This window comes from Dryobates pubescens, chromosome 19 (assembly GCF_014839835.1).
Source record: "Dryobates pubescens isolate bDryPub1 chromosome 19, bDryPub1.pri, whole genome shotgun sequence".
Taxonomy (NCBI): domain Eukaryota; kingdom Metazoa; phylum Chordata; class Aves; order Piciformes; family Picidae; genus Dryobates; species Dryobates pubescens.
Genome location: NC_071630.1, coordinates 17,536,523 through 17,564,389, shown reverse-complemented (window position 1 = coordinate 17,564,389; position 27,867 = coordinate 17,536,523). Strand labels below are relative to the sequence as shown.

Below are 27,867 nucleotides of genomic sequence, written 5' to 3'. Positions count from 1 at the left end.
ATGTATTAAAATAGATCTTTAAACGTAGAATTCCATAAAGAAACTTATTTTCTTACATGCATCCAAATAAAAAATCACACCAGAGGTATGAGTACCTTAGGTTTTGTAGAAATGATCAGACCTCTATTCTTTATTGACCAAGGAACTGTATAAAAAGGAATTTAGTTAATGATTTAAAACACTACTTAAGTTAGTAGCTTTTTATGTATTTTATGTGTCTGGCACAGTATCTTTATCTACTGATCCAGATTGGACAGTTTACATCTCTCAAAAAAAGCTGTAAAAAATCTAATTGATAATTCCTAGTATAACCATTTAATATCAGACCATGTTCTTGTTTGTAAACCATCCGACCTACTCACCCCCCCAAAAAAAACCCAGGTAAATGGTCCAGTTCCAGAGAACACTCAAATAACTGATACAAAGAAAAGAACCGCCTGCTTTTCCTTTCTTTTTCTGTTTTGTTGAAAAATTGTATGTATGTTTAGGAAAGTAGGACTAGTTTCCCTTCTCCTCAACTTCATTTTCTACTGAATTACCAAACATCACTAGTAATCATTCTGAGGTGTCACTGCAAGAAGACATGATTGTGTTGCTCTGCAAATGTAACCTCCTACATGGTTTCAAGGTAATTTTTTTAAACCAACAATACCAAACAAACGTCTCACCAAAGCTTTCAGGCCAGAGTTGGTCAGCTTTAACTAATTGTGATTGATCCTTTCTATGAAGAACGAACTCTGGCTTGCTTAACTCCTGGTTACATGTCTTTACTAATGTAAAAATACATGATTAGTTGTAAGCTAAAATATGTAATTAATTGTGACCTAAGACCATCTTCATGTAGAACTCTGTGATGGTCGGGGATACCTTGGTGGTAATAAGTCTGACAAATTTCATGTCCACAGATTAGACTGGTGCAGAACTTGATGATCTTGTACATGGATTTGAAGTAAACAATAGTTTGAACATGAGGTTAAATGTCTCATGCTGCAGTCTAGCAGTGTTGCTTCAATAGGAAATGGAGAACTACTGCCCTTTTTTTTAACATGTGCTTTATTATTTGGAAGTCTTATACATCTGAAGTATCATTGTAAGGAGCACCTGTAGGAAAATCAAACCTAGAAGCATGCATTTGAAAGTAATGATTGTCTGTTATTGGAATATTTCAAAGAGTTCAAGGATTGTTCAAAAAAAAATGCACATTAACCTTATCACAGTACATACAAATATTGTGGATGTGGAATAGAAATCTCCACCCTTCCATATGAGATGCATCAAGAAAAAATCATTATCCCTTATGTCAGAAACATAAAAGGCACCATAATAGAATGTCTAGAAAAACCTCAGTTTATGCCATTGTATTTTGATTTAAAATTGTAAGAATTGCTGTCCCAACTTCAAACAAAAAGCATTTCACACCTGTAAATTATCACTAGAAACTTGTAAACCTTTACATTATTGTTTTTTTTCAGAAGTATCAGGTGCAAATGCAAGGCAAATATAAAATCTATTGACTTATTAGATTACAAATACTACCCCATGAAAAAGCTGTAATTACAAAAATATAAAAAAATATTCTAACACCCTTTGTTAGATCCCAGCTTCAATCTACACTGCATTACGAGTCCAAAGCCAGATCTGATTTGGACACATTCCCAGAATAGGAAAGTGCTGTTTTGTCTTATTTTTACATCAATATTCTGACCTATGATTTTGCTTCCTGGATTTGTTTTATTAGTGCATATTAAGGACGCCAATGGGGGGTGCTAACAGATAAAAGGTTGTGTTTATCAATGGATAGTAGCAACGTAAGTGTTCTTGGGCTGCTGTCCTCTAGAAAGTCTGCTTCTCCAGGGATGAAAGTTGGGGTTTGGGTTTGGTTTTTTGTTGTTTGTTTGTCTGTTTTTCTCCAAGCCTCCACAGCAACTTCGTGAGGGAGGCAGGGTGGCCTTTTCATTTATGAACCTGTAACCACTGGCAGGTGATTGAGAAGTATTAAATTCTTACAGACTTCAGTAAAGAACTGTGAGAAGTACACCAACTGCTAACGCTATGTCATACACTACTACTGTTGCAAGGACAATATTGGCAACACGCGTAACATGTGTGTTCCATAGTATGTCTTCCACACATAATAGATTGGCACATATTTTATCCCTATGGTGATTCTCTAGCCCTTGGCATTAGTAAACTGTATCACCATATGATGTTGAACCACTTACAAAGGCAGACTAAGAAAGTGCTAGTGTATGTTAAGATGAGGTTACTTCTAAATAACTTTTTTACTAGATGAAATGAGATATTAATGATTAAACTTTGTAAACACTGAGCCTAAGCCTGACAAATGCTAATGCTTTCATGGCTGAATACTGAAAGCTGTTTCTTCAGTCCTTTATCAGTGCCAGCAGAAGGTGTCCAGCTTCCAACTCTAGAGAAGCAGTAGCCTTCTTTCCTTGTGCAAGAAAAGTGACATAGATTAGTAGAGTAATACATCTGCACTTCTAGATAGCAACCTAGGTACCACTCAGGATCATTCAGCCAGCACTATGACTATGGAAGATTTAAGAGAAAGCTGTATTACCATTATCTTTATATTTGGTGCAAGACATTCTCCTTTAAATACTTTTTCTTTGTGTGGCAACTACCCCCGGCATTTTTTCTGGTAGCAACATTTGTCCTTGCCAGTTGAAGCTGGATTTTGTCCAGCTAAGGGGTCTCTCCAAACAACTGTTCTCCATAGATAAAATGACTGGAGTAGTGTAGCATTTTGCACTACTTGAAAAGACTCGCATCTCCTTTGAAACAGTAACTTACTAAGCTCCATGTATACAAAAGATGTGAGTTAACAAGGGTCTGGTGGAGTTGTGAAGAGAGAAATGTTCCAGGCTCTTATGCTGGGATAGCATGTTGAATAGCTTATGAAGAAGAAGCTAATATTCCCCACTATCTTTCAGTTTCATAAAAACAGGCTTCACACAGACACCGTGTTCACTCTTGATCAAAACTGTATATTCCACTCAGATTATGCTGTGATGGCAGGATTTCTTTTTAAAAGAAGTTCAAAGGTATCTGCACCCTTCTGCCAAAGATAACTGTTTTGAGTAAGTAGGGTGTACCTGCATGCTTAGTCCTATTTGGAGAACAATTCATACTTAACGACAACAAATTAAACCGAACAAGACTTGTGATGGAGGCTTTTGCAAATCCTTTTCTCAGTAGATTTTTAAGATGGGAAACATACTTCTAGCTAAACAATTGCTCCTGGCATTTCTGTTTTGTGAAAAAACAAAATCCACACAACAGTAGTAATTCTAATGAGCAACTCTCTTCCCCAACCTGCTGAGTCAAATGTTCACAAATGCAACTTACAATCAAGGCACAAAATCATTTACTTTCTTCTGTTTTCTTCACTTTCCCCCTTAACCTTAAAGAAAATGGTTTAACAATGTCTTCTGTATCAGACATTAAATTTAATAGTCCAGTAAGCTGTAGTAGTATCTGAGATTGGTTCTATCTATTTGGAAATTAGTTAAATTAGATGAATAGCACATTCTGAGCACATCTTTGTTCATTTCCTGGATTCACCTTGAAGAGGTGGGGATGAGGGGGAAATGCCACAGTAGTTTCATGCATATTTTTCAAGAAACTTCATGTGGAAATCTTTCACTTTCTCCAGTAGGATCTTCAGCTTCTCTGCTGGAGGAAGAATGGTCATTCTGGAATACAATATTTAAAGGAAGAAAAACAACCTGTATTATCTTCAAAATAAACTGTGACCTTTGCACAGATCTTGATTAATCTTAGGGTACAGCTAGTAATGTGTTTAATAGTTGTTTTGACATGATTCTATTCTGCATTTATACAATAACTGAACTATACTATGAAACTAGAACCATTTGTTTCAATTGGTTAATATACAGGACTGCAAGAATTGTTATTTTCTGTTGAGTGATCAGTAAGAAATAACAGCAACTCAGTTTTCATTTTTGGGGCAGTTCCTCCAAGTTATACCAATTTTTTGAGCTTTAGAGGTGGGCAGCTACAAGTAAATGTACATTTCTTTTTGAGTTGAAAACTTAATTCATAAGCATTAAAACAATGCAGGATCCCACATCACAGGTTTTAGTGCCTTTTTTTTTTCCCTTCTGCATAATCTGAAAATCAGGTTGAGTCTGTATGCAAGACCTACAGAACAACATGTTTTTCCCATACTGCTGCAGAAATGGGCTCACACTAGCTTTTTTTACTGGAGCTGCATGCACCCAGCTATCAGTGTTGCAGAACCGTCATGGCTAAAGGTACCTTTTGTTATGTTGATGCAGACAGAATGAGACTATATTCCATGATAAATTCTAGCTATTGGTGGCTCAGGGGGAGTAAACTTCTGTTTATTGGAAGCAAAAGCAACAAAGTGTATGTTCACAGTTTTGGGATTAGAAGATTTAGTCCAACATCTTGTTTTGGTAAAGTGAAGAGTTATTCAGGATCCTCAAGGAGTAGATTTATAGGGGAGATAATGCATCTTTCACATAGTTTCTCCATATGGAAACTGCTTAATCACTCCATCCCCCAGAAGCAAGCAGGACAATTTTTGTAATGCCTTAGTCCACTTTAGGATTAGAGTATAGGCTATTATTATTGTTTGTATTTGTGGAGAAGGCATTTCAAATGTATAAAAATAGAATAAAACTATGTAAGCAAGCAGTGAAAACACTGCAAAAACCCAAATAGCTCATCTAGCAGACCAGGTTTTTGACCTAGCTTACAGTCCACAGAAAATATCCAGGAGAAAGCAAGGCAATATAATCTACAATAAAAAGCCTTATGTTTAATCAGAAGAGAAAGTACTGGGTTGGTACAGAACTGTAACACAGCTAGAGTTACAGTTCATTTGATTTTAAGCAAACAGAAATTGTACCTGAAATGGTAGGTTCCTTCTTTTTGGCCAAATCCACTTCCAGGTACAACACATAGTCCAGTCTCTTCCAGAAGTTTCATGCAATAGAACATATCCGGTGCCATTTTATGAGCCTAAAGGAAGAGATGATTTGGAATTATTGAAGTCAAAATGTTCCAAGTACTTAGAATTTCATGACTGCTCCTCTTCCTGAAACCTTATCTTACATTATTAGTTTCTTTTTCTGTTTACTAAAGAAGATGAAGGACAATTCACACTGTGAATTAAGTAACAGTACTTTATGGAGGAACAAGGCTGAAGAACACACAAAAACACTTGCTTCAAATGAACTTTCAGATATTTTTGCTTTTCTCCTTGACTCGCTCTTAACTTTTTTGTCAGAAGTCTCAAAACTACACAAAAATCTAAGCCATTCAACAAGACAAAATTAATTTGAGAGCTGTATGTTCCAATTCCATTGCCAGTTACTATTTTTTTCCCCTGAATTATCTGTGATTAGAAAGTCCCTTGATACAGAAGTTATTAAATACATGCAGGTTATATACCTAATCAAATAATTAGCTAAAAAAGCAGCCCTATTTCTGTCCTTGGGTAATATTCTCAACCTGGAAGCTTTACCACTGTGATGAAATGGTGGAGTCACTGTCTTTAGTTAGTCACGAGATGTTGGGTGATAGGTTGGACTTTATGAACTCTTGAGGTCTTTCAACCTTATTGATTCTATGATTCTATGAAATGCCCTGTTTCATTTTCCCCTCTTAAAATAAAGGTTGTGTTATATTTAAGATACATTGTCAATGAAGTACTGCTTTTGTAACTTCATGAGCTTATTCTATCTGTGAAATAAAAAAAATCAATCTTTAGAAGTGACAGGGACATGTGTATGAAGATTAAAATGGATTGAGGTAAAAGTGACTGACTGACCTTTGCTTCCTCAATGGCTTTGGAAGGGATAAAGATCCGTGGGAAAGCATACATAGCTCCTTGAAGTGGATTGCAGTGAAATCCTGGAACCTCGTTAATCATGTCTTCTGCTATTTTGGCTTTTTTGGCAAGATTGTTCAAAACAGACTCCTTCTCCTGTTAAAAAGGAAGTTCAGTTTGACATATCTGAAGTGGCAATAAAAGTGCCAGAGAAAAACTATGATGCTTCAAGAAGCCCTCCCTGAAGGACTTTGAGGGATGTGCTGAGCTGTTAGAGCAAACAATTTTCTTAATTCCAGTCGTACTCTTAATGACAGCAATGGAAAAGCTCATTAGCAGGGTGAAACTACAAGGTGTTGTAGGTAGGCAGTAACCAGAAGAAGTCTCTATCTGTGTGCCCTCTTCTTACACTCCTCCTTCTGAGCATCCGTGTTTGCCTATCTTTAGAGACTATGTTAGCTGAACCTTTGATCTGACTCAAAACTGTAATTCCTTAAGTCAGACTGAGTTTCATTTTAACAAGTGAGAAACTGTGAGTATACTTTAATAGAGAATACTATGTTGTTCACTATATAGAGGCACTGGATACCTAAGAACAAGGCAGATTTGATAACTGTATTTGAACTTACATTCCTGTTTAGATTGTAGTAAAAGCAATTTAGTATTTAGTAATTATTTTGTCATGATAGGCACAAGAGAAAACTTGAATTTATCAGCAAGAAAGCTGATTTGATAATGCTGCCTTGGGTAGTTTGTTGGGGGTTTTTTTGACTCCTAAACAAAGGAACCGTACAGCAAAAAAATCCAACTTCTAAAAGTTGTAGTAGTGAGTTAATTTAAAATACCCTTCATGGTTCTGTAGATGGGTGCTTTTACAGGATTGTCCAAGAAGAAAGGAAAGAAGTGTGGTCTCTGTGCATATTTTATGTTCACAGGATAGCTTTAGGAAATGCATAAAAGAACAAGCACATTATTGCAAACCTTTATGAACTGTGCATAAGATTCTTCTCCAGGTACTGGAGGATTCACTACAACATCCAGTGCTGCTTGTCCTGAGACTGGAGGACAAAGGCGAACAGAAAGCAGCTTAACAAGCTGTCCTTTAATGTCTGGGTGCAAGTTTAAGACCTCCATGTAGCCTCCTCTGTAGCCACATCTGTGATTAAAGTGAACAGAAAAGATCAGTTAAAAAGTGTATAAATACAGGAAAAGCAATGAAAGTAACTGCAGAAGTGGAAAGGCAATTAAGGAGGATCTTAATATATAGCATACAGGTTGTTGAAGCAGCTGCTATACTGATAATGTTTTCAGATGGAACTAAATGATACGTCATTAAGCCCTAGTATCCCATACTGAGAAAATCATGTCCATGCAGATTCTCTGTTAGACAAGTTAACAATTAACTTGGATTATTTGCTCTTTCAGAACAAGAGCATATGACTGTACCAGCATTCATTTAATCAGAAAATTCTTTTTCCTTCCATCTATTCATCTCCAAACTGATCAAACACCCTAGTGATTCTTGAGCTCTTCCCTTGAATATTGGAGACTGTATTTTTATCACAGGTCTGGCTTAGGACTGTAAGTTTTCATCTTTGTGGAACTGAGGTGTTAGGTGTCTGAAATAAATACACTCAGTACTTTGAAAACCACTGAGCTAATCCATTACTCTGTGCTTTAAATACTTCTTTTTCTTTTCTTAATAGCTTTTAATTGAAATTAATAGAAGAGAGTGGATTACCTTCAGGTCTCTAACATGAAATGGTTGTCTCACCAGATTAATAAGGAAGAAGAAACAAAACAAAAAAACTAAAGCAGACTTACTCGCCCATGTATCCCTTAGAGGTGGAGTGAAAAGAGGCCAGCTCAACATTGTTATAGTACTCGGGTCCCATCTCATACAGAATCTTTTTGAAGGAATGAAACTGGCATCCTTCAGAGTACACATTGTCCTGGTAAACCTGAACAGTCAGAAGACATTAATGTGCTCTGTTCCCCCAACTAAGGATAAAAGATGGCCTTTCAGAGAGCCAGATCTGAACTGAAGGAACAGTGGTAATACTCAAAAGCCGTTAGAAGACACAAGGTTCTTTGTTAAGTAGTAGTTACTGTTTTGATGCATTTTATCTCATGTGCCCATACTTAGTAGTTTAGCCTTTGGAAGGAGAGTGAGCTTATTTGTATAATTTAATCTTTACTTGTATGTTTAAACTGATTTTCTTTCTGTTTCTTTTATTTGAAGTGGACTGAGTATCACATAGGGTTTTAGATCAGTTCCAGCAAGGTTCCTCCTTGTGTCTCCTTGCTTGTGCCCCCTACACTTTCCCTCTTGTTCAAATCCCGATCAAGCCACATCCCATATTAATCTTCTGCTAGTAAGAATCTTCCATGTTTCCTCATATGATAATAAAGAATCTGTTCCCTGTGCTTAAAAAACACCAATACCACACGTGGAACAGAATTACACCTCACGTGTGCTCTCAGCTGTGCTTTTGAGAGAACATAATATTCCATTACCTCATCAGCCAGAAGAAAAAGTTTCTCTTCCCAAGCAAAGTGTATCACATCTTCAATGCACTTTCTGCTTTGCACCTGTCCTATAGTTTGAGTTTTAAAACAAGAAAGAAGTTAGTGGAGCATGTATTTACAAATCTTTTTGCCCAGACCTAGATTACTAGCTTTTCAGTAAGACATCCTTCTTTCTCAGAAAAGTGCTACTGAAATTTAGAATTCAGGTCATTAAATGTGAAATTAAGGAACATTTTGGAAGGAATTGTGGTTCAAGGTAATTTAGTCCAACTTAAGCAAAAAAAGTGTAGTTACAATAATCAGTCAATAACTTACTAATAGTACTCTGTATATAACTGACCATTTGAAATACTCTAATGCTTGATGGTTAAGTGGGAGCTGGTTTGTCACTGATCAAGCTGAACTGCTCAAAATATAAATTGTTCTGAGGGAGACGGTGGTTGCCACTGAACTCAGTGTGTCTGTAGCCATTGCCTCTCAGAGGCCATGTCAGGACAAGATCTTTGATAAAGACCCAGAGTGACTGGAGGTCATTCTACAAGTCTGTGAAAGCTCAGTGGAAGCAGTGGCTTCAAAGGGGATCCAGTGAAATGAACCTGCTCCATCTTCTTCCCAAATCCCTGGAGTTCCATGATACTGGAAATGTTTCTAAAAGTATGACATACTGTCCTACTTAGAGTACTGATCTTCAGACTTCAGCATACAAATATATAATTGAGATGTATTTAGGATTTGCCTACAATGTCAAAGGAATAAAAGGGTGGGGGGGGGGAATAAAAGTAGTCATAGACCACAACCATTAAACAAATTTGGTATAGACCTGTGGGATTTCCAGGGTTGATGATGCAGAGGACTTTTGGATTGCAGTATGACTTAGCTTCATATAAGGAACGGCGAAGTTCATTCACATTTAGAGCCCAGCAATTTTCTTCATCCAAATAGTAGTTCACCTGGATTGCATCTAGATCAGATATGGCTGCTGAATATAAAGGATATTGTGGTATAGGGATCATCACTCCTGTTCTGGACTTTCCACCTCCTGAGACTAAGATCTTTAAGATTGACTGGGGAAGAAGTAGGAATAAGGAGAAAAAAAAAAAGGGAAAAAGGTCATACATCAGAACTAATAATATACTCTAGAATAAATTACTGAGCATCCTTCTTAAAAATATACTCTAGAATAAATTACTGAGCATCCTTCTTAAAAAAAAATCTAGAAGCACACAGAAATTTTCTCATATCAAAGGGCATTTATTTTTTGGAGTTAAGTTACTGGCAGAGCTAGGATGGTCTGCCTCAGCTTAATGGAATTCCTCTGTATGTCATGGTTTCTAAAGATGATGTCTGATCAACTGCAAAACTTAGGAAAGGCATTCTGAGCACAAGGCTAGAGGAAAAGCAGGAGTATCAAGGCTATTCTTTTTCTTCTGTGCCCAGTTGAAGCCTCAGCAAGTTGTTGCTTGTTGCCTCATTTTATCTCATTAAACATAAATGACCACTATATAAACTCAAATTTTAGAACCTGGGTCTCCTTTGCAACAGAGAGACCTATATTAGGTTACAAGCAAATATGGCCAGCTGGAAACAAATCTAGGGACTCACATTATAGTTTCATTTTCAAGTAACAGAAGAGACCAAAAGTGTGCATGTCTTGGGATGGAAATCTAATGCATGTTGTTTGTGCCCAGAAGATACAGACAGAAATGTTATGTTTGTGCTAAGGTCAGTGCAGAGCCTGTACCCAGAGGCTATGTGTTTGTGTATAGGATTTTCCCATGTGAATTAATAAAAGAGTGCACTTGGTGCAGGAAGTGAAGATTCCTTGCCTTTATAATCAAGTACAGGTGCAGAACTCTGAAGTACAAGTGCAATCAAAGCAGGCATCCTGATCAACATGTATTAATAGTGTAAAAACAAAATTAGCTCTTCAGATATGACAGTGCTATCCTTGAAGTTTCTTGTTGGTTTTAGAACAAAATCTGCCTTTCTGTGTCTCTCATCACATACTAACTCAGCTGCCAAGCTAATGATTTGCAATGAACATAATTTTGTACCCACCACTAGTTTAAAAATACTAAACACCCAAAATGTATAATCAGGATCAAATGCAAATTAAACAATCTCTTTTAACATCTTCTGCCCCCCCAAGTTATGAAAGAATAGTAGTTTTATTTTTGGGAGTGCCAAATAATGAGAATCATTGTACTGCTCACTTTTCATTGCTGGTGAAATCAAATGAGCATGATGCAGATTTGATATGCTACACTGCTATTCCTGACAAGATGCCAGTATAATGCTGGGCTTCAGAAACTCTGGAAAGCCAATTCAGTAAAGAGATCTGGAAAAGTGCTCATGTCAGAACATTATCATTCTGAACTCTGCCACTAGATGTCATTTTTAAAGGGAGTTTTACAAAGCAGCTGTATAAGCTCAATGAAAGCAAAGAAGTGCTGGTTGTTGTAGTGTCTGTAAATATGTTTGCATAAAGGAAAAATCTGATTGAGGCAGTTATCATAGAATTATAGAATCAATAAGGTTGGAAAAGACCTCAGAGACCATCAAGTCCAACTTAACACCTGGCACCTCGTGACTAACTAAGCCATGGCTTCAAGTGCCACATCCAATCCTTTTTTGAACACCTCCATGGACGGTGACTCCACCACCACCCTGGGCAGCCCATTCCAATGGCCAATCACTCTTTCTGGGAAGAACTTTCTCCTCACCTCCAGCCTAAACTTCCCCTGGCGCAGCTTGAGACTGTGTCCTCTTGTTTTGGTGCTGGTTGCCTCAGAGAAGAGACCAACCCCCACCTGCCTATAACCTCCTTTCAGGTAGTTGTAGAGAGCAATAAGGTCTCCCCTGAGTCTCCTCTTCTCCTGGCTAAACACCCCCAGCTCCCTCAGCCTCTCCTCGTAGGTCTTGTGCTCGAGGCCTCTCCCCAGCCTCATTGCCCTTCTCTGGACACGTTGGAAGTGTCTCAACATCCTTCTTAAACTGAGGGACCCAGAACTAGACATAGTACTCAAGGTGTGGCCTGACCAGTGCTGCATACAAGGGCAGAATGACTTCCCTGCTCCTGCTGGCCACACTATTTCTGATGCAGGCCAGGATGCCATTGGCCTTCTTGGCCACCTGGGCACACTGCTGGCTCATGTTCAGCCGGCTGTCAACCAGTACCCCCACTTCCCTTTCTGCCTGGCTGCTCTCCAGCCACTCCAACTCCAGCCTGTAGCACTGCATGGGGTTGTTGTGATGAAAGTGCAGCAGGCAGCACTTGGACTTGTTGAACACCACCATGTTGGACTCTGCCCATCTATCCAGCCTGTCAAGGTCCCTCTGGAGAGCCCTTCTACCCTCTAACAGATCAACACCTGCTCCCAACTTGGTGTCGTCTGCAAACTTACTAATGGTGGACTCAATCCCCTCATCTAGATCATCAATAAAGATATTGAACAGGATGGGGCCCAGCACTGATCCCTGGGGGACACCACTAGTGACTGGCTGCCAGCTGGATGTGGCACCATTCACCACCACTCTCTGGGCTCAGCCCTCCAGCCAGTTCCTAACCCAGCACAGAGTGCTGCTGTCCAAGCCATGGGCTGACAGCTTGGCCAGGAGTTTGCTGTGGGGGATGGTGTCAAAGGCCTTGCTGAAGCCCAGATAGAATATATCCACAGCCTTCCCCACATCCACCAGGCAGTCACCTGATCATAGAAGGAGATCAGGCTGGTCAGGCAGGACCTGCCCTTCCTAAATCCATGCTGGCTAGGCCTGATCCCTTGGCTGTCCTGCAGGTGCACTGTGATTGCCCCCAAGATGATCTGTTCCATAATCTTTCCTGGCACTGAGGTGAGATCAGATGTTCAACAGAGAACTGTATTTCCAAAGGTCACTGATAACTATACATATATATAGTTTATACAGGTTTAATTTTAATACTTACAGTAATACCATCACTTGCCCCAGTGGTAAGATATATGTTATCTGGATCTGCAGGAACCCCTCCGTCTCTTCTTTCAATATATGAAGCAACATCTTCACGGATGCAATTTATACCTTGACTGGCAGTGTAAGATCCTGTGAAAAGTAAAGCCTGAGATGAAAATTCAGTACAATGAATATCAGATTTTCTGGTATTTTCCCCAGGACTGTTGGGGGGCTTTCACGTTTCTTTGTTTCTGTTGGGTTTTGTTGTGGGGTTTGGGTGGGTTTTTTTGGGAGATGCTTTGTTCAGGGAGCAAAAGAATCTATTTGGCATTAGAGAAATACACTGAATTGTCACCAAAATAAAAAATAATATACTGGATTGTTAAAAAGTTGGATCTAAAGGCTACTTTGAAAATTGAAATAGCAATCTGGGCAATCTTTTACGATCTCCCAGTTGTTTTCTTTATGTTGAAAACCACTCAGAATGTCAACTGACACCTATTTAATGGGAACAAGGAAAAGAGGTAGCGTGTGCAATAGAAAGGAAAATAACTCCTTCAAATCCATGACAAAAGTAAGATTTCTATTTCACAATGTGAAATCTTAAACTGCACCTCTTTCCTCCCACAGCATCTCCCATAACTGCTTTTCAGTTACTTGTAGCAGAAACATCTAGGATCACGCCAATCTATAAGCCTCGTGCAGTTTACAGAGCACAACTAATAATCTTAAGTAAGATGTTAGATGCCTTTGTGCCTCACTGCTGAGCACGTGCCACAAATAAAGAGTAAAACTAAGCCTAAGCCAAGGTGAGGAGTGGATTCAAGCTATGAAGCCTAGGACTGATGGACAATAAAGTGACAAGTGTACATCTAATTTAGAACACTGTCATGAAGCTGCAGAATCTTTTTGGCTTGTTGGCTGAAGTGGAATAATTGTGCCTGACTTAACTGTCTTCACTCAGTTCTATGCTAGTAGTCTGACTGATAATACTTCTGCAAAAGCATAATTCATAAAGACAAAGAGCCTTTGCAAGAACTGCACAATAACATAGAACAAAATGGTAATTCAGGGCACAAAGTTCCCTCATGTCCTAAACATTTACTTTTGCAGGACTAGAAGTTACATTGGGTCTATACATGGGTCTTGGACCACATTAGGAAACTGCTATTAATTTGAAGAACAAATCTAAGGTGTCATTCTGTCTTGTGCTTCATTGAGAACTAAGCCTCATGGCTCAGTGAGGAGATACAGAAGACCTGAATTCAGTTTTCTGCACTTAATTATGCTCAATTGATAGTTTTGACTAGAACCCATGCCTTTGTACTATGGGATACAAATAAATAACCCCAACCCAAAAAACTTTGTGTGCATACATTAGATATATTTTTATAGAGGAGAGGGGTAAATTTCTCAAATGCCTGGAAAGATATGACAATTATCCCACATGCAAAGTAAGTGATGTCAAAGGAATCCCACAGGTATTTGAACACAACAGAAGTTGAGGACGTATCTGATCCTTCATACATGGTCTGTGAGTAGAAAGGCTCAACACTATGAGTACAGTTTTGCCAGATGAACGTTAATTGAAGTTTGATTATTTTAGTTCATATGCAGAGGTCAAGACATTCATATTGACTTTGCAATTAATACATTTAAATAGACCAGTAGAGATGTGGGTGCAACACTTCAAGTAGCTTGACCATACATAGTGAAGCCACTTCTGTGTTGGACTGACATGTTGTTTGAAAATAAAGTTTTATTAGAACACAACACAACACATAGAGCTACATGGAGGGATCAGGTTTTGACCTTTGCTTTCTCCCAAGAAAGCAGATTTCTCCTTCTTAGCCATGAAAAGACTACCCACAAAGTGATTGCAGTAACTTCTGTTCAGCTGCTTGCCTCTGATGTGTGTTTTTATGGAGTGCTATACAGAGACTGATGAGTAACCAAGGCCAAGAAATATGTCTATGATACATGATGCTGGAGATGGGGAGGGTGAAGAGAAGGCAGAAACCACTAGAGCAGATCAGTAAGGTCTGCAGTGGTTATAGTTTGCAGTGGTTAGTTTTTCTTAGTACATATCACATCAGGAAAAGAAATCATTTAAGACCCCATTAACTTACAGAACTTCAGTTTTCCCACTGAAATGAAAAGGGTGTATTTAGAATTGTCATCGTATTTGAATATTGCAATTGTTTCAGGCCTACTTCCTCAGCATCTACTGAGCTAACACAAATTACTTGAAATATGTGATCTTCTGCTGAGAAGGGACTTTTGTACAGAGTTAACACATTTCTGAAATATTATGTATGCCAGGCTGAATTCATTTCATGCCAGCATGGGGGCAAGACCCAGCATTCTGAGAACTCCTACCATGTCGCTGTATTTGAAAATCGCTACAGAGAAAGGCTGAGGCAAAACTGAAATGTATGCCCAGTGAGTCTTACATGACAGTTAGGACTATGTGGAATCATTGTTCCAAAGTAAGCCAGGAGAGGAATTCACAGAGCTAGAAGAACTTCCCCGTTTTGATAAATGTATTTTTAATGTTCTACATATGGAAACAAAACTAATGCAAAAAAAAAAAGGCTCAAATAAAATACATCCTGTATTAGGCTGTGCTGTTAGGCTGAAATGCTGCTAACATATTTAGGTTTTGTTTATTATCTTTCACAGCACTTACTCTCCAAATACACCAGTGCAAATAGGCACTACAATCACAAAGATTTAGCAATATGCCAACTACTCTAATCTCTACTCTGAAATGTTAGCTTACCTGCAAGAAGGTAATTAAATGTGCCAGATTCTCTGACATACCAACAGATGTAACACTAATAGTACAAATTCTACTGGCATTTCCCAGGTATAAATAGGCAGTACAGCTGCCAGACAATAAAGAATTTGTCTCTTCCATTTCCTCTGTACTACATGTGCCAAGTTTGGGCGTATATTATATTATATGAAGAGCTGAAGAGTTCTGTAGTTCTTTCAAGGGTTATTTTACCTTGGAGAAATTGGGCTTTCACATCTTCAGTGAAAACTATCTTGGCTAAGTAAAAATCTATCACCTTTCAGCTGTGCAGCTTTCCCTTTGCACAGCACTCTCACCTTGATACCTGAGTTTCTGATACCACAGGTCATATCCTGACAAACTTGGACCGGTAATTCAAAATTAAGATACAAGAATATGAACTGGTTTGGCTGAGATGGACATAGATGGTTTGTTGATGCCATCGTTACAAGGACAGTGGACTCCTTGACAGAAAAACGTCTAGAGATGATGAAACTGTAAACAGCCCCATCTACACTCAGCAGGAAAACCAGCTGTCAGAGCTCAGGATTAACACGTGATAAGAACAGTAACAAAGCTTCACTGGTACTCTCTGCCACTTACTTTTCTAATACAAAAAGCTCAGCATTATGTTTTGGGTTATGCCCAGATGTTATTGTGGTGAGGGCTCCACAGCTATAATCCTCATCTTGTCCTCTTCTGCAACAAGTCTCATTAAAAATTTGTACTGTTACTTATTTTTTCTCAGTAAGCCACACTGTGAACTCTCTGCCCATCATTTTGCCCTAGGCCACCTCCCATTTGATATGCAATCATGTGAAACAAGATTAAGAAATTTCAGCACTGTAAATATTGAAGCTAAAATTGTTGATTCTGACATCAACATGAGCAACTGAAATAGAGGCTTACCTAAACTGTTTCCTCCACAGCCCTGCAAGATCCGTCTGGCTCGCTTTTTGGCATCTTCTGGAAAACTTGGGCTGTCCAACAGGTTTGGGTATGTACACAGTGCCACTACCTAGAGTGCCAAGAAAATGTAAATTGGCCACTTCTCAATATTTTAAGTTGGTAATATTACTGTTAACTTTCCTTGGAAATGAAGATCACAAACACTAGCTAATATGTAGCAAAGGTTATGATGAAAAGTTTGGAGTTGTTTTTGAAAGGGTATTGCTTATAAAAGTGAACTCTTACTGGGTTCCAGGTTCCACTGATAAAAATAGTTATAGTATTATTAACTATTTGTATTACAGACAGCAAAGATGACAGTCAAAGTGAGTGATGCACAATGCAAGCACAGTAAAACACAGTTCATTAGTCATGTGTAATCTCTAAACAGCTCTATCCTTCACTCTTTGTATATTACTTGCCCACTTTATTGACAAGAAATCATGAGTTTCAATGTGGAGAATGGAGAAATGTGTCCATATTCTGAACTCCCAGTTCCATGTTCTAATAATCCTTCAAAAAAAATAACTTATAGTTATTACTAACTTCAATTTGTGGGGAATTGTTAATTAAAAAAGAAGTGGCAATACAGAAGATCGTATAAGTAGAAACACGACCTAGTAGAATTCAGTCTGTGAAGGAATGTAAGACACACAGAATCTAGAGGGCTTGCTTGAGATCAGCTTAGTTTCTCCCAGTCTTTCTCTCATTTTTATGCTTAAATGGTGTAATATGACCAGTCTGTTGTCATCATGTGGGATGAGTAAAGAATTAATCCATGTGCACACACAGTCATAGGGAGAAAGGATTTCCCATTTATCCAGTATTTTCTTTAATAACATTGGATTTGAATAATTTGTCAGAAGCTTTGGTCTTCCTAGTTTACTGACAGTTTGCTCTGTAGTTCAATTTTATAATCTCATGACCTGGATCCCCAATTTGACAAGCTTCAGCTTGTCCTAGAACTCTCTGGATTGTTATAGACAAGGGCTTACATTTGTGTGTAAGGGATGTTCAGTACAAGGTGAAATACTGATTTTCAACCTTGCCTGTATTTTAGGATTAATGCACAAATATGGATTCTGTTGTAGTCCTTCCTAAAAGTTAATCAATTAGCTTGCCTAGAGGTAAAATGTGCAAGATGAACAACAGTACAATTGCTCCTAGATGTGTGCAGATCTAAAGGCATAGTGTCAGATAAAAAAGACATTTACTTATTCATTGAAGACAGCCACTTTCTTTTTCAAAGATAGTGAATGTGCTGACTGATAACACAGGAGAAGTGGCAGGAGAAAGTATGGATAGGGAATGACCTGAAAGTAAGGAAAGCTAACTGCGCTGAAAGAGGACACTCAGCAAGCGAGGTATAGGACTTCATCTCAGAAACCACCATTTGTGATTCTTCACAAAAGAACTATTTTAAGTCTAGAGCATGTGGGGAAATCATTCATACCACTATACACATCAGAGAGATTTTAAGATATTCTTGGTAATTTAATAAAACATCAAGAACAGTATTTTGTGATAGTCTTACCTGACGGAGGAAGGTGATCGGCCTTTGTCCCATTGCATGCGCATCTCCAATGTTGGCTTTAATTACTTCAGTGAAAGGTTTTTTGATTCCCTAAAAAGAGACAATTCACAATGTGTTGTTAGGGCTGAAGTAGATGATAAATAGTTTTTGTTACCTGTCATATGGCTGTAACTAAACGGTGCCTAATCTGTCTAATGTAAAACTTAATGCATTTCTTATACAATAGTGCCAGTAAATCTTAAATCCCTTCACAGAAATGATGCTGATTGTGACACATTTGTAAACAATAGGCTGGGTGGTTTTGTTTGGGTTTTTTCCCCTGGTAGCTGCAAGTAAGAGATTGACTTGCCTGGAAACCACATGATGAAGTAGAAAAGATGAAAAAAATGACATTTTGAATGGTCATGAACAGAACAACTTGTTTGATACACCTGCGGGAGGGATAGATCAGTCAAGAAGCTAAAAAGATTTGATAACATTTGAGAAATCCACCAACAAATGAAACCTCAAGACCTTTAGTATATTTTAGAGTAAAAAGTGTAAAGATACTGCTGCTTATTTATTTTCTATTTAGATTAAATATTCATGACCCCACTTTTCCATATACAGACACCTACATGCTTTTTGAACACTTCCAGGACAGTGATTCCACCACTTCTCTGGGCAGCCTATTCCAACGCTTAACCACTATTTTAATGAATAAAATTTTCCAGTCTAAACTTCCCCTGGCACAACTTGAGGCCATTTCTTCTCATCCTGCTTCTTGCTTCAATACCCACCTCACTATAACCTCCTTTGAGGTAGTTGTAGAGAGCTAAGGTTATTTCTCCCCACATGCAGGACTCTACACTCGCCCTTGTTGAACTTCATGAGGTTCACCTCTGTCCAACTCTCCAGCCTGTCCAGGTCTTGCTGAATTGCAGCACATCCTGACAGCCTGACTTAACTTTCACTGCAGAAGAAAAAGCAGTTTGACCATGTCAGCAACATACCTCTGCTGAGACAATTTTAGTCACTGGCAAGCCAAGGAACATACAAAAGGAGCAGAAACTAGGACATTGGGATTGTTTTGCTTTCTTCTAGTGATCGAGAGCTGTCCCCTCCCCACCTCTGTTTCTCTCTTGTATTCTCTCTCTCTCATATTCTGTCTTCTGCATATTGTCTTGCTCTTCTGCATAATCACTTTCTCTCTCTCATACTCTCTCTTATTCTTTCTCTCTTGTATTTTGTCTCTTAGTCTCTCTTATTCTCTCTCATACTCTTTCTCTACATGTATTTTAAATATGGTGTCACTCACAGCCGGTCTTTCACACTATTTTTCATTCTCTCTCTTGGTATGGGGAGGCTGTCAAAGTGTGTTCTAAAGTCTGACTGGATTCTAACTGGCCCCTGCCAGCAGGTGTAGATTTGGAAAAGGGAAGCTTGTAGTACAGGAGCTCTACTAACAAACTCAAGAGCCACATCAAGGAGGGAAACCAATCCCCAGCCCTATGGAACAACCACTGCCTTTGGTGGCACTTCACTGTCCAAAAAAACCCATGATTCATCTTCATCTGGGGAGCAAAGCCAATCTTCTGCCGTTCTTTTGAAATGGTCAGCAAAGGGACTAACTACAGTAGCCATATTTAAAGCTGAGGAAGCCATCCTGCACTTTCAAATTCAGATGTCAAGCAGAAAATACAAAAATGGGGGAGGGTTGGTTGGTTGTTTTGGGGTGGGGCTTTTTTGTTGTTGGTTGGTGATTTTGTTTGGTTTTGGTTTGTTTTTGGTTAGTTGGTTGGTTGGGGTTTTTTAAGTTGCTGCCTTCTTGGCAATGAAAGGATTCTAATGAAATAAAGGAATCTTCCCAGATTTGAAATAAGCTCTTTGCAAATTAGCTCCTTCAGCAGTTACTTTTGTCACTCTTCCAAGAGTAAATGCAGTCTTTTAAGAGACAAGATGAAAAGCCTATGAAATCTAAAGCAAGTCAGATAGGATTATTCTAACTATATTGGTGTTCTAAGTGTCATATGAAGTTGGGAAAAGGGATTTTTGTATGTGATTTTTGTATGTGAACCAGAATTCATTGGTGCAGAGCCAATACAAAATACAAAACCAGATTTGGATAAACTTGCTCTTTCCTATGACATCCCCACAGCCTCAAGAAATACAGAAGTCCAGCAGGTTAGGAGTAGATTATGAGATGATGACTCTCTCAAGGAGAGAGTCACCATGCAAGAAGCGTTGGGAGATTTATTTGATCAAAGAAACAATAGGATGCCATAACACACGCTATCCCAAAGAAGAAACATGAAGGCAATGCGCTGCCAGGAGCTGCTTTAGCTCTGTAGAGTTTTAGTATGCCTGGAGGTTCCCTTCATGATGGTGCCATCTAAGAATGCTGTCAAATTGCAAAATAGCACTGTACCCACAAAAAAGTAAAGAAGTGTGCAAATTGACCTGAATCTGTCTTTGCTAAAGTCTTTGGCAAATTCCAAAGGAAAACTTTCAATCTGTAGAGAGATTTGTGTAATTTGGATTTGGTAATGGCAATAGGAAAGAACTGAAGAAGCTTCCCTTCAGGAGGCCATGAAAATGTGAGTGCTTTTAATTCCAGATGAGCAACATGGTATTTCAACTATTTGTGAATTTTAGAATTTGCCTGCTCTTGGCAGCTCCTTATTGTTCCATTTTCATTGCCGTTGTTTGTGCCTTGCTTTCATGGCTGTGAAACATTGTGCTATTTCTTTAACATAAACCAAGTCTGGTTTTGCTGTGACTTGCACAAATAACCTGCATAATAAGACAGCTGGAAAAAACAAACATTTTAGCACAGTTGAGATCTATGCTGTAGTAGCCAAGTTGCTTGCTTGCTTTGCTTTTCTGTTTCCTTCTCTTAAAGGGCCAAGAAAGCACTACCCAGAGGCCCTTAGCTAATAGGGACTTGAAGGCCTGAATTAGCATTCCAATCTTTTTATTAAAACAGCTCACAGCAGAAAAATAAACCTGACCTGCTTACCACAGAGTAAGGCTTTGAGTTTGTGTTATGCATGTGTAATTCAAGCTGATGTGAACTGTTGTAGGAAAGAAGGAGAAGGTAAATTCTGTATTTTGAGTTGAAACAGCAGTGATTACTTGTGTGCCCCCTAATATCGGAAGAGAAAATGGGTGGATTGACCATTAACTGGCAGTTGTGACTCAGGGATTACAGAACAGGAACTGTCCTCAAGTTACTTGTGCCTTGCACACTGTTCAAAGTGTATTTGCATTCAGAAATTTTGCCTATGCAAATAAAGCCCTAGATTTAAATATGATTGTAAAAGGACATAATTAAAATAACACTCATTAGAAGAAGATTAGGCATTGGGATCCCTCTTAACTTGAAGACCTGTAGGAAAAAGGCTATTTTGGAATAGACCGTCTTCAACTGTGTGGACTGTGTGCTTCTGAACACGTGATTTTAGTAACTGTAGTCTTTCTTTCATCTTCATCTGCTCTAGTTTTTGCCCTGTTAGAAAACATGGGGTTTACCACAGATTCACTTCCAGATGTAACATGTACAGGCAACCAAGGAACAATTCCATCTTAATGACATCACATGGTCTTGCCTGGAAGATACTTTCTTAGTGTGCACACAGACAAATATTCAAAATAGAAAATTATAGGATGGTAATTTAAGCTTAACATCTTTCATTACTGAGTGTACCAGTCAATCTTGTATCTTTTTCTTGGCATGTCAAATTGTTTTCTGCATGTCATTGTCTAAACTCTGTTTTATCTTCCCACAACTCCCAGGGATGCAGTCAATTCACATTTACAACTAAGTCTGCATTCTAAGTCAGAATGGTGGGTTTTTTTCAATTTAAAAGCCTGAAGAATTAGCAAACAAAAAAGGGAAAATCTCTACAGTATTTTTAAAAAGTACTTTAGCAGAAGCCACCTGCATAACTGACTACCTAAGCAAAAGGCATTTTGGTAGTGTTATTATCTAAACAGAAATGTAGGGAGTGAGCCAGTCACTTAAAGAATAAACATGTAACAGGAACCTATTTGCAATAGTTATGCAAATGAAAAACACAGGTACAGGAGATGCGTGTACAACCATCTTACTGCAAAATTAAATCAGGCTACCGTGGCTGCTCAGGATAAAATGGTCTTCAGTGTGTAGAGACTGTATACTGCCATTAAAGGCACCTAGTTCCAGACCCAGTGGTGAAGTATGTAAACCACCTGTGCTGATCTGAAGGAATTTTCTACATGCTACCTATATATCTCTGCATTCCACCCCTCAACCCCTTTCTGCCCTCCAGTTCTCTCTCAGTTACTTGGAAGTTTTGCACAGGACCTAATGTTGTGTGGCCCACACTAAACCAAGCAGTCTCCAGTGTTACAAGAATTGACTTGTGGATCCTAAAATGCAGTTTAATATGCACATGCTTTGTGAGTGTGTGTAAGCCAACTTAACCTGACATTATGTAAAACCTAAGCAAGAAATGGGGAAAAAGGAAAATGTAAGTGGAGATAGAGGCCAGAGTGTTACAGATAACAGGTATGAAGGGACTGTCCATAGCATGATCACTCAAAATTAACATGAAAGCAAAGTAACAAATCAGGTGTGTGTGCTGCCTACGTAAAGATAGAGCTTGCTTCTTAAGTAAAGAGGGGGCTGTCCAGAGATTACATTATTCTTGCACCGAATTCTTCTTTAAGATAACGTTTCTAGTCTGAAATGTAATTAATACAGGGGTCATACACTTGATACAGGGGTCATATGTTAACAGTCTAAAACAAGGGGATTAAAAAAAAACTTATTTTTTTTTAGTTCTATTGAGAGTATAATAATTTATTAAAATATGCCTGCTCTAGCTTGCTTTCCAGAAACACCAAGGAAAATGACTGAGGTCACTTCTTTCTCCCAGCATCACCTTAATAAGACACAGAATCACAGAATGGTAGGGGTTAGAAGGGACCTCTAGAGATTGTCCAGTCCAACCCTCATGCCCAGGTGGGTCAGGATAAGATGATTATTATCATTAGCAAAGGGGAAGAGAAATCAAGTTTTCACTTTTGGAGCATAATGGAATTTTTAAATTATAAAAACAATATTCAGAGAAGTGATTCAAGTAAATAATTTTGTATAACTATTTCCATCTGGAGAGACTTAATGTAGATCAAAACCTTCATTTTCCACCTAGATGAAGAAAGACACTGAGGTGCTGGATCATGTCCAGAGAAGGGCTACAAAGCTGGTGAAGGGTCTAGAGAACGTCTTAGGAGGAGTGGCTGAAGGAACTGAGAGTGTTTTGTCTGGGGGAGGCTGAGGGGAGATGTGAAAGGCGGTTGTAGTGAGGTGAGTGTCCACCTCTTCTTTCTAGTAATGAGTGAAAGGACAACAGAAAATGGTCTCAAGTTGCACCAGGGGAGGTAGATAGGCTATTAGAATTTTTTTTTCTCAAACTCTAGAACAGGCTCTCCAAGGAGGTGGCTGAATCACCATCTCTTGAGTTGATTAAAAGACACAGAGATGTGGGGCTTAGGGACACGGTTTAGCATCACACTTAGTAGAATTAGATAATGGTTGGACTCCATGATCCTTAAGGTCTTTTCCAACCATAGTGATTCTAAGAGTCTATGAATACAGGTCACATGCTAACAGAAGTTATGAAGTGCAAGTACAACATGCCCCATTTGTAATCCTGAGTAATTAATCTTACTAAACTTTAAGAGTATTCTAACACTTCCATTGTCTTAATTGTGAACACTTTAGCTGAAACTAATGCCTCATTTTTATTTACTTTTTTAAAGAACTGGCTCTTCAATTGCCTAGTTGGAGAGTTCTCAAGTAGCATTTTAGTCTTTATTTCTATGTGCATTGTGGAGTTACAGCTCCTGTTGTAATCCCTTGCTGTTAATAAACAAAAGCAAGTGCAAGATAGAACAGAGAACCTGCTGTTCAGAATCTGAGACAGCAGAACAAAAGTCAGAGAAAATTCAAGCTTCCACTGTGCAAACAGCTTCAGGTAGCTATTTTATAGTCTGCACATCAAGCTGTGTAAGTTACACAAATATGAAGTCTAACTGAACCGAACCAAGTTTAAAGAGGGAAAGCCTCTATTTCATCTCATTAGACAATGACTGCATTTAAGATGCATTTGTTTAGAAACAAATGACCCAAAGGCATCTGAGCAGAACAGGACAAAGGCAGATTTACTAGCAGGTATATAATTGTTTCACTTCTGCCTGCTCTTGCTACCACCAGCCAATGCAGTGCTTCCCTATCACACTGTGGAATTCACACTTTCATGCCTGCACAAAGCTCCTTCCCCATCATATGTAGTATAGTTGCTACAGGACAACCCTTTTGCTGTCAAAGCATAGTAATAATGAAATCTAGAAATGCTGTATGGCATCACCTTTCTCAGGCAATTGCTTCAGCCTTTCAGGTACTTCCTTCATTTGATTAGTGTTCTCTGTAGACACATTGTCTCAGGTTTTACAGTAATGCTGTCCTCCTTCCCTGCCAACAGGGAGGTTTTTGTTTGCTTTAGTCACCTTAGAGCATAGTCACATGTCTATGAATGTTAGTAGCTATTGATAGTATTCCATGAGAGACTAGTTCAACAAAAAGGGGAAAAAAACCCAACAACTATATAATGGAAACTGCCATTCAAGCTGGCACAAACCTGCCATAACAATAAACTGACTAGAAAATACTTGCTCTTACTTTTAAAAAGTGCACAGAAGATTTTTCTCTCAGCCAGTGACTCAGCTGGTAATTGAAGTAAGCAGGGGAGTTGGGAGGAGTTAGTGAAGATCATATTATATTTGTTTTGTCAAGTAATACCTCCTGCCCCATGATGTTAGCTTGAAAACAAGCGTACTCTGGGAGAACACTGTAAGGTTATACTCTGGAAAACACAGCCACTAGAGAACCTAGTTGCATAAAGTCAGTGACGCCTTTATAAACAAGTTTTGAGGCAAAAAAAAATCAAAACAAATATTCTGACATTACATCTCCATCACCACTCTCCAGGTTTAAGTAGAATTATAAAAGAGAAGCCGCTTTTAATAATTATGGAATTAAACATAAGTAGCTGATAAATATAATAGACAGTGAGCTGAAAACATGCTTCACCTTATAAAACATGGAGAACCACCACAGAGACCAAAGAAATAAAATCATGTGTTCTGGGTAGCATCGTTATGGCAAATCAAATTGGTCTTGCAGTACTTGCTAACATGTGAGCAAGCCTTTCTGTGGCAGAGAACGGTATTTGAAATTACAGAAAAATAAGTATGCCAGATGCTTTATTCAAAACAAAGAGAGAGCCCTCAGACTGAGAGGAGAAGCTGTGATGTGAACAGTACTTACAAAAAGCCATGCCTGAATTGCCAAGGGTTGGGCTTTTTTCAGTGCTGTCTTAATATAAGAAAAGAAATAAGAAAAAGAAAAAAAAAAACAACCAACAAACAAGAACAAAATATAAGCACTGACTGATTTGAATGCCTTCGTTAGTACATTTTAGCCCAGACCTTCAGGAATATCTTGCATCAGGCTTTATTGCCCAATCCTCCCAAAAACTCTAGCCACTCAAAACTTTGGGCAGCATTTCCGAGTGTTTGTGCTCTGAAAGCTTGTCCTCAAACACTTCCACTTGTGCAGCTGAAAAAAAAGAGAAGCACAATATCGGTGGTCGCCCAAGAAAACATTAATCTTCCCGGCTTTGGAAGACCAGAAGGCAGGGGAGCATTGGACGGGCTGCAGAGCAGTGACTGGAAACACCGAATTTATCCCTCACGTCCGGAGACCGCCGGGGCCAAAGGTGCCTTTCTGCCTGGCCGAGGCACTATCTCCGAGACTCTCCTCAAGGCCTTAAACGCCCTATCTGTGTGATGAAAGCTGGTCAGTCACCCTCTTGTATAACATAGAGGGCATGGGATTGCAGCAAACGGTCAAGGTGGATGAAGAGGTGTAAACACGGGATATAACCGACTGGCCTTACGCAATCGGTGGCACACGGTAGCCGGAGATCGGGGGCGAGGGGGGCATCTTTGGAGCCTATCCTGCCTCCCGTGCGGACGAGTGCGAGTGTGAGGGGGATCCCGCCGTAGAGCCAGGGCGAGCTGGGCAGGGCAGGCTCTGGGCAAAGCCACCCAGCCACGGACAGCAGGGCAGCAACAGAGCAGGAGGAAGAGCTGCTCCTCGGCTGTGAGTGTTAAAAACTCAGTACCAGGCACTGCACTACCACTCGCAGCACCGCCGTGACAGACCCTGCTGCCTGCTTTCCCGAGGCTTCGACAGGGTCGCTGACCCGCCCCGCGCGATGTCAGCCACCCTACCGCCTGCCACGTCGGCCCCACAGCCGGCCGCGGCCCTGCCGAGCCCCCCGACGTCCCAATCAGGAGCGGCGGCGGCGAAGGAGTGCCCTGGGGGCAGGGCCAGTAGGGGCGGCGGCAGCGGGCACGCCAAAGGAGCAGACGGCGTGGAGCAGGGTTGAGCGAAGCGGCGTGGAGCCCTCCCTGCCCTGTACCCACGGCCACTCCTGCCTCACCTTCCGCAACTCCTTCTCGATCTCGCCGGCTTTAAGGACAATGGGGCCCCGCACTGCATATTCCAGCGCCTTCACTAGCGGGTTCATGGACTCCAGCGTCAGAATCTTTTCCCTGCTCGCCTTCTCATTCATCTTCACCGCGGAGGCCTTGGCAGCGCTGCTCCAGCGCACCGTCCCCTCCCGCGCCGGCCGCAGGAGCCGGGGACACCGTGGCTGCCGCTCGGCCGCCAGCGAAGCGACGCAGCGCAAAGCCATGTCTCTCCTTCCGCTTCGGAAGACCCCTGATCCCTGGCAGCCCAGGCTTGTCGCAGTTTGCTTGGCAACCAAGGCAAAACGATGCATGCTCCTCCAGGTGGTTCCCAAAGCAAGGTTAAGGATACTAGTGCTGTAGCTTGTAATCACACTGGAAGCAAGTAAGACGCACACGAGCAATAAATACAATCAGAAGTGCCGATAAGCTGTCACAGTTACACGTACATGCTCGATCTTCTCATGTCCAGATCTCGCAAACTTAATTGCAATGGACACAACCGATCTTGCAGCGGTGGGATGCCATCAGAGGAGCAATAGAGTCCACCATTGCATCAGAACAGCGTTGCAGACCACTCTCCCCGGCAGAAGTGTCCGCTCTAGTGCTCTGTCAAGGTCCCGAGCAAACCCATCCTTCCCCAGGCAGCGCCCGCAGCAGCCCTACCACCGCTCACCCCGCCGGAGCGTGCGAAGGTGTGGATTGCACCAGCCCGACTGCTCAGCGCGCTGCCTGCCGGATTTTGTAGTTCCTGCAGCCCTGGGCTGCGCCTGCCCACAGCATCAGTTGATGGGCAGGGAACTACCACACCCACAGGCCTCCCCGTCCGTCCGCCCAACCCCTGGTCCCGCATTGTCTGGCAGGGCGCGCTCCCGGGGCTGGCGATGCGGGGGAACCGGGGAGGGGACGAACACAGGGGCGTTTCCTAAAGTGATGGCGAAGCCAAGCGTTCTTGATGCAATCCTCAGAGTAGGGCTAGGGCAGCGGGGAGCGGAGGCGCAGCCCCAGTGGGCGGGCGGCACGTCGGTGCCGCTCCCGCTGCGCGGGCGGTGGCGGGTTCCACCGTGCCGCCGCATGCCGCCGCCTGCCTTTGTCTGGGTGTGCTGTTCTGCTCTGCGGCGTAGGAAATGCAGTCGTACCCCCAGTCCTCCTCTGTCCGCTGGGCAGAGAAGCCGCCTGCGCTCATTCCCCAGCTGCGCGGCGGCGTTAGAAATGTAGCGTAAGGTACGGTGTGAGCGGTGGGGCTGCAGATGGGTCACCTGTTGCGGGCTGCTGGAGAGCGAGTCCGGCAGAGATCAGGCAGCGAGGCTGAGCGCCAGCAGATTCATCCCTCACGTTGTCACTCTGCCAGTGGAGCATTTTCTTCTGATCCTTCCCTCCTGCGGGAACAAGTCGGGCTTCTTTCACAGTTTCCTCATTGTTTCCAGATGATGAAAATGTTTTTATCTCTCGGGTTTAGTTCAGCTTCCAGAGCAAATAACTGGGGATCTGCCATGAAATACAACAGCAGCAGAATTCTGCAGGGGAGAGAGGTAGATGCTCTCTCCTTTTTGCTGCCCATGAGGAGGAGGAAGCCTTGGGTTCCCAGAAGAGACTCCTTGTTTGTGCTGTGAAAATGAAATAAGGGATTATTCACTCAGGAATATTCCTATGACCTAATGTTACCTCCTTGAGTGAGAGCCCAGGCTGTAAACCAGGATTATTTACGAATTGTTTTTTGTAGAACCTTCT

The 27,867-nt window shown here is 40.6% G+C and overlaps 1 protein-coding gene across 1 annotated transcript; it reads right to left on the bottom strand.

The window, feature by feature from the left end:
* Positions 1 to 3,288: 3,288 nt before the first annotated feature.
* On the bottom strand, positions 3,289 to 26,797 carry GPT2 (glutamic--pyruvic transaminase 2). The gene is made up of 11 exons (XM_009906690.2): positions 26,109 to 26,797; positions 17,578 to 17,667; positions 16,005 to 16,113; positions 12,315 to 12,448; positions 9,192 to 9,435; positions 8,360 to 8,439; positions 7,667 to 7,803; positions 6,824 to 6,998; positions 5,843 to 5,998; positions 4,919 to 5,031; positions 3,289 to 3,716 (listed from the first exon to the last, which is right to left on the bottom strand). Exons 1-11 carry the CDS (start codon positions 26,448 to 26,450, stop codon positions 3,626 to 3,628), a joined length of 1,671 nt encoding a protein of 556 aa, XP_009904992.2. The 5' UTR covers positions 26,451 to 26,797; the 3' UTR covers positions 3,289 to 3,625.
* Positions 26,798 to 27,867: the final 1,070 nt, after the last annotated feature.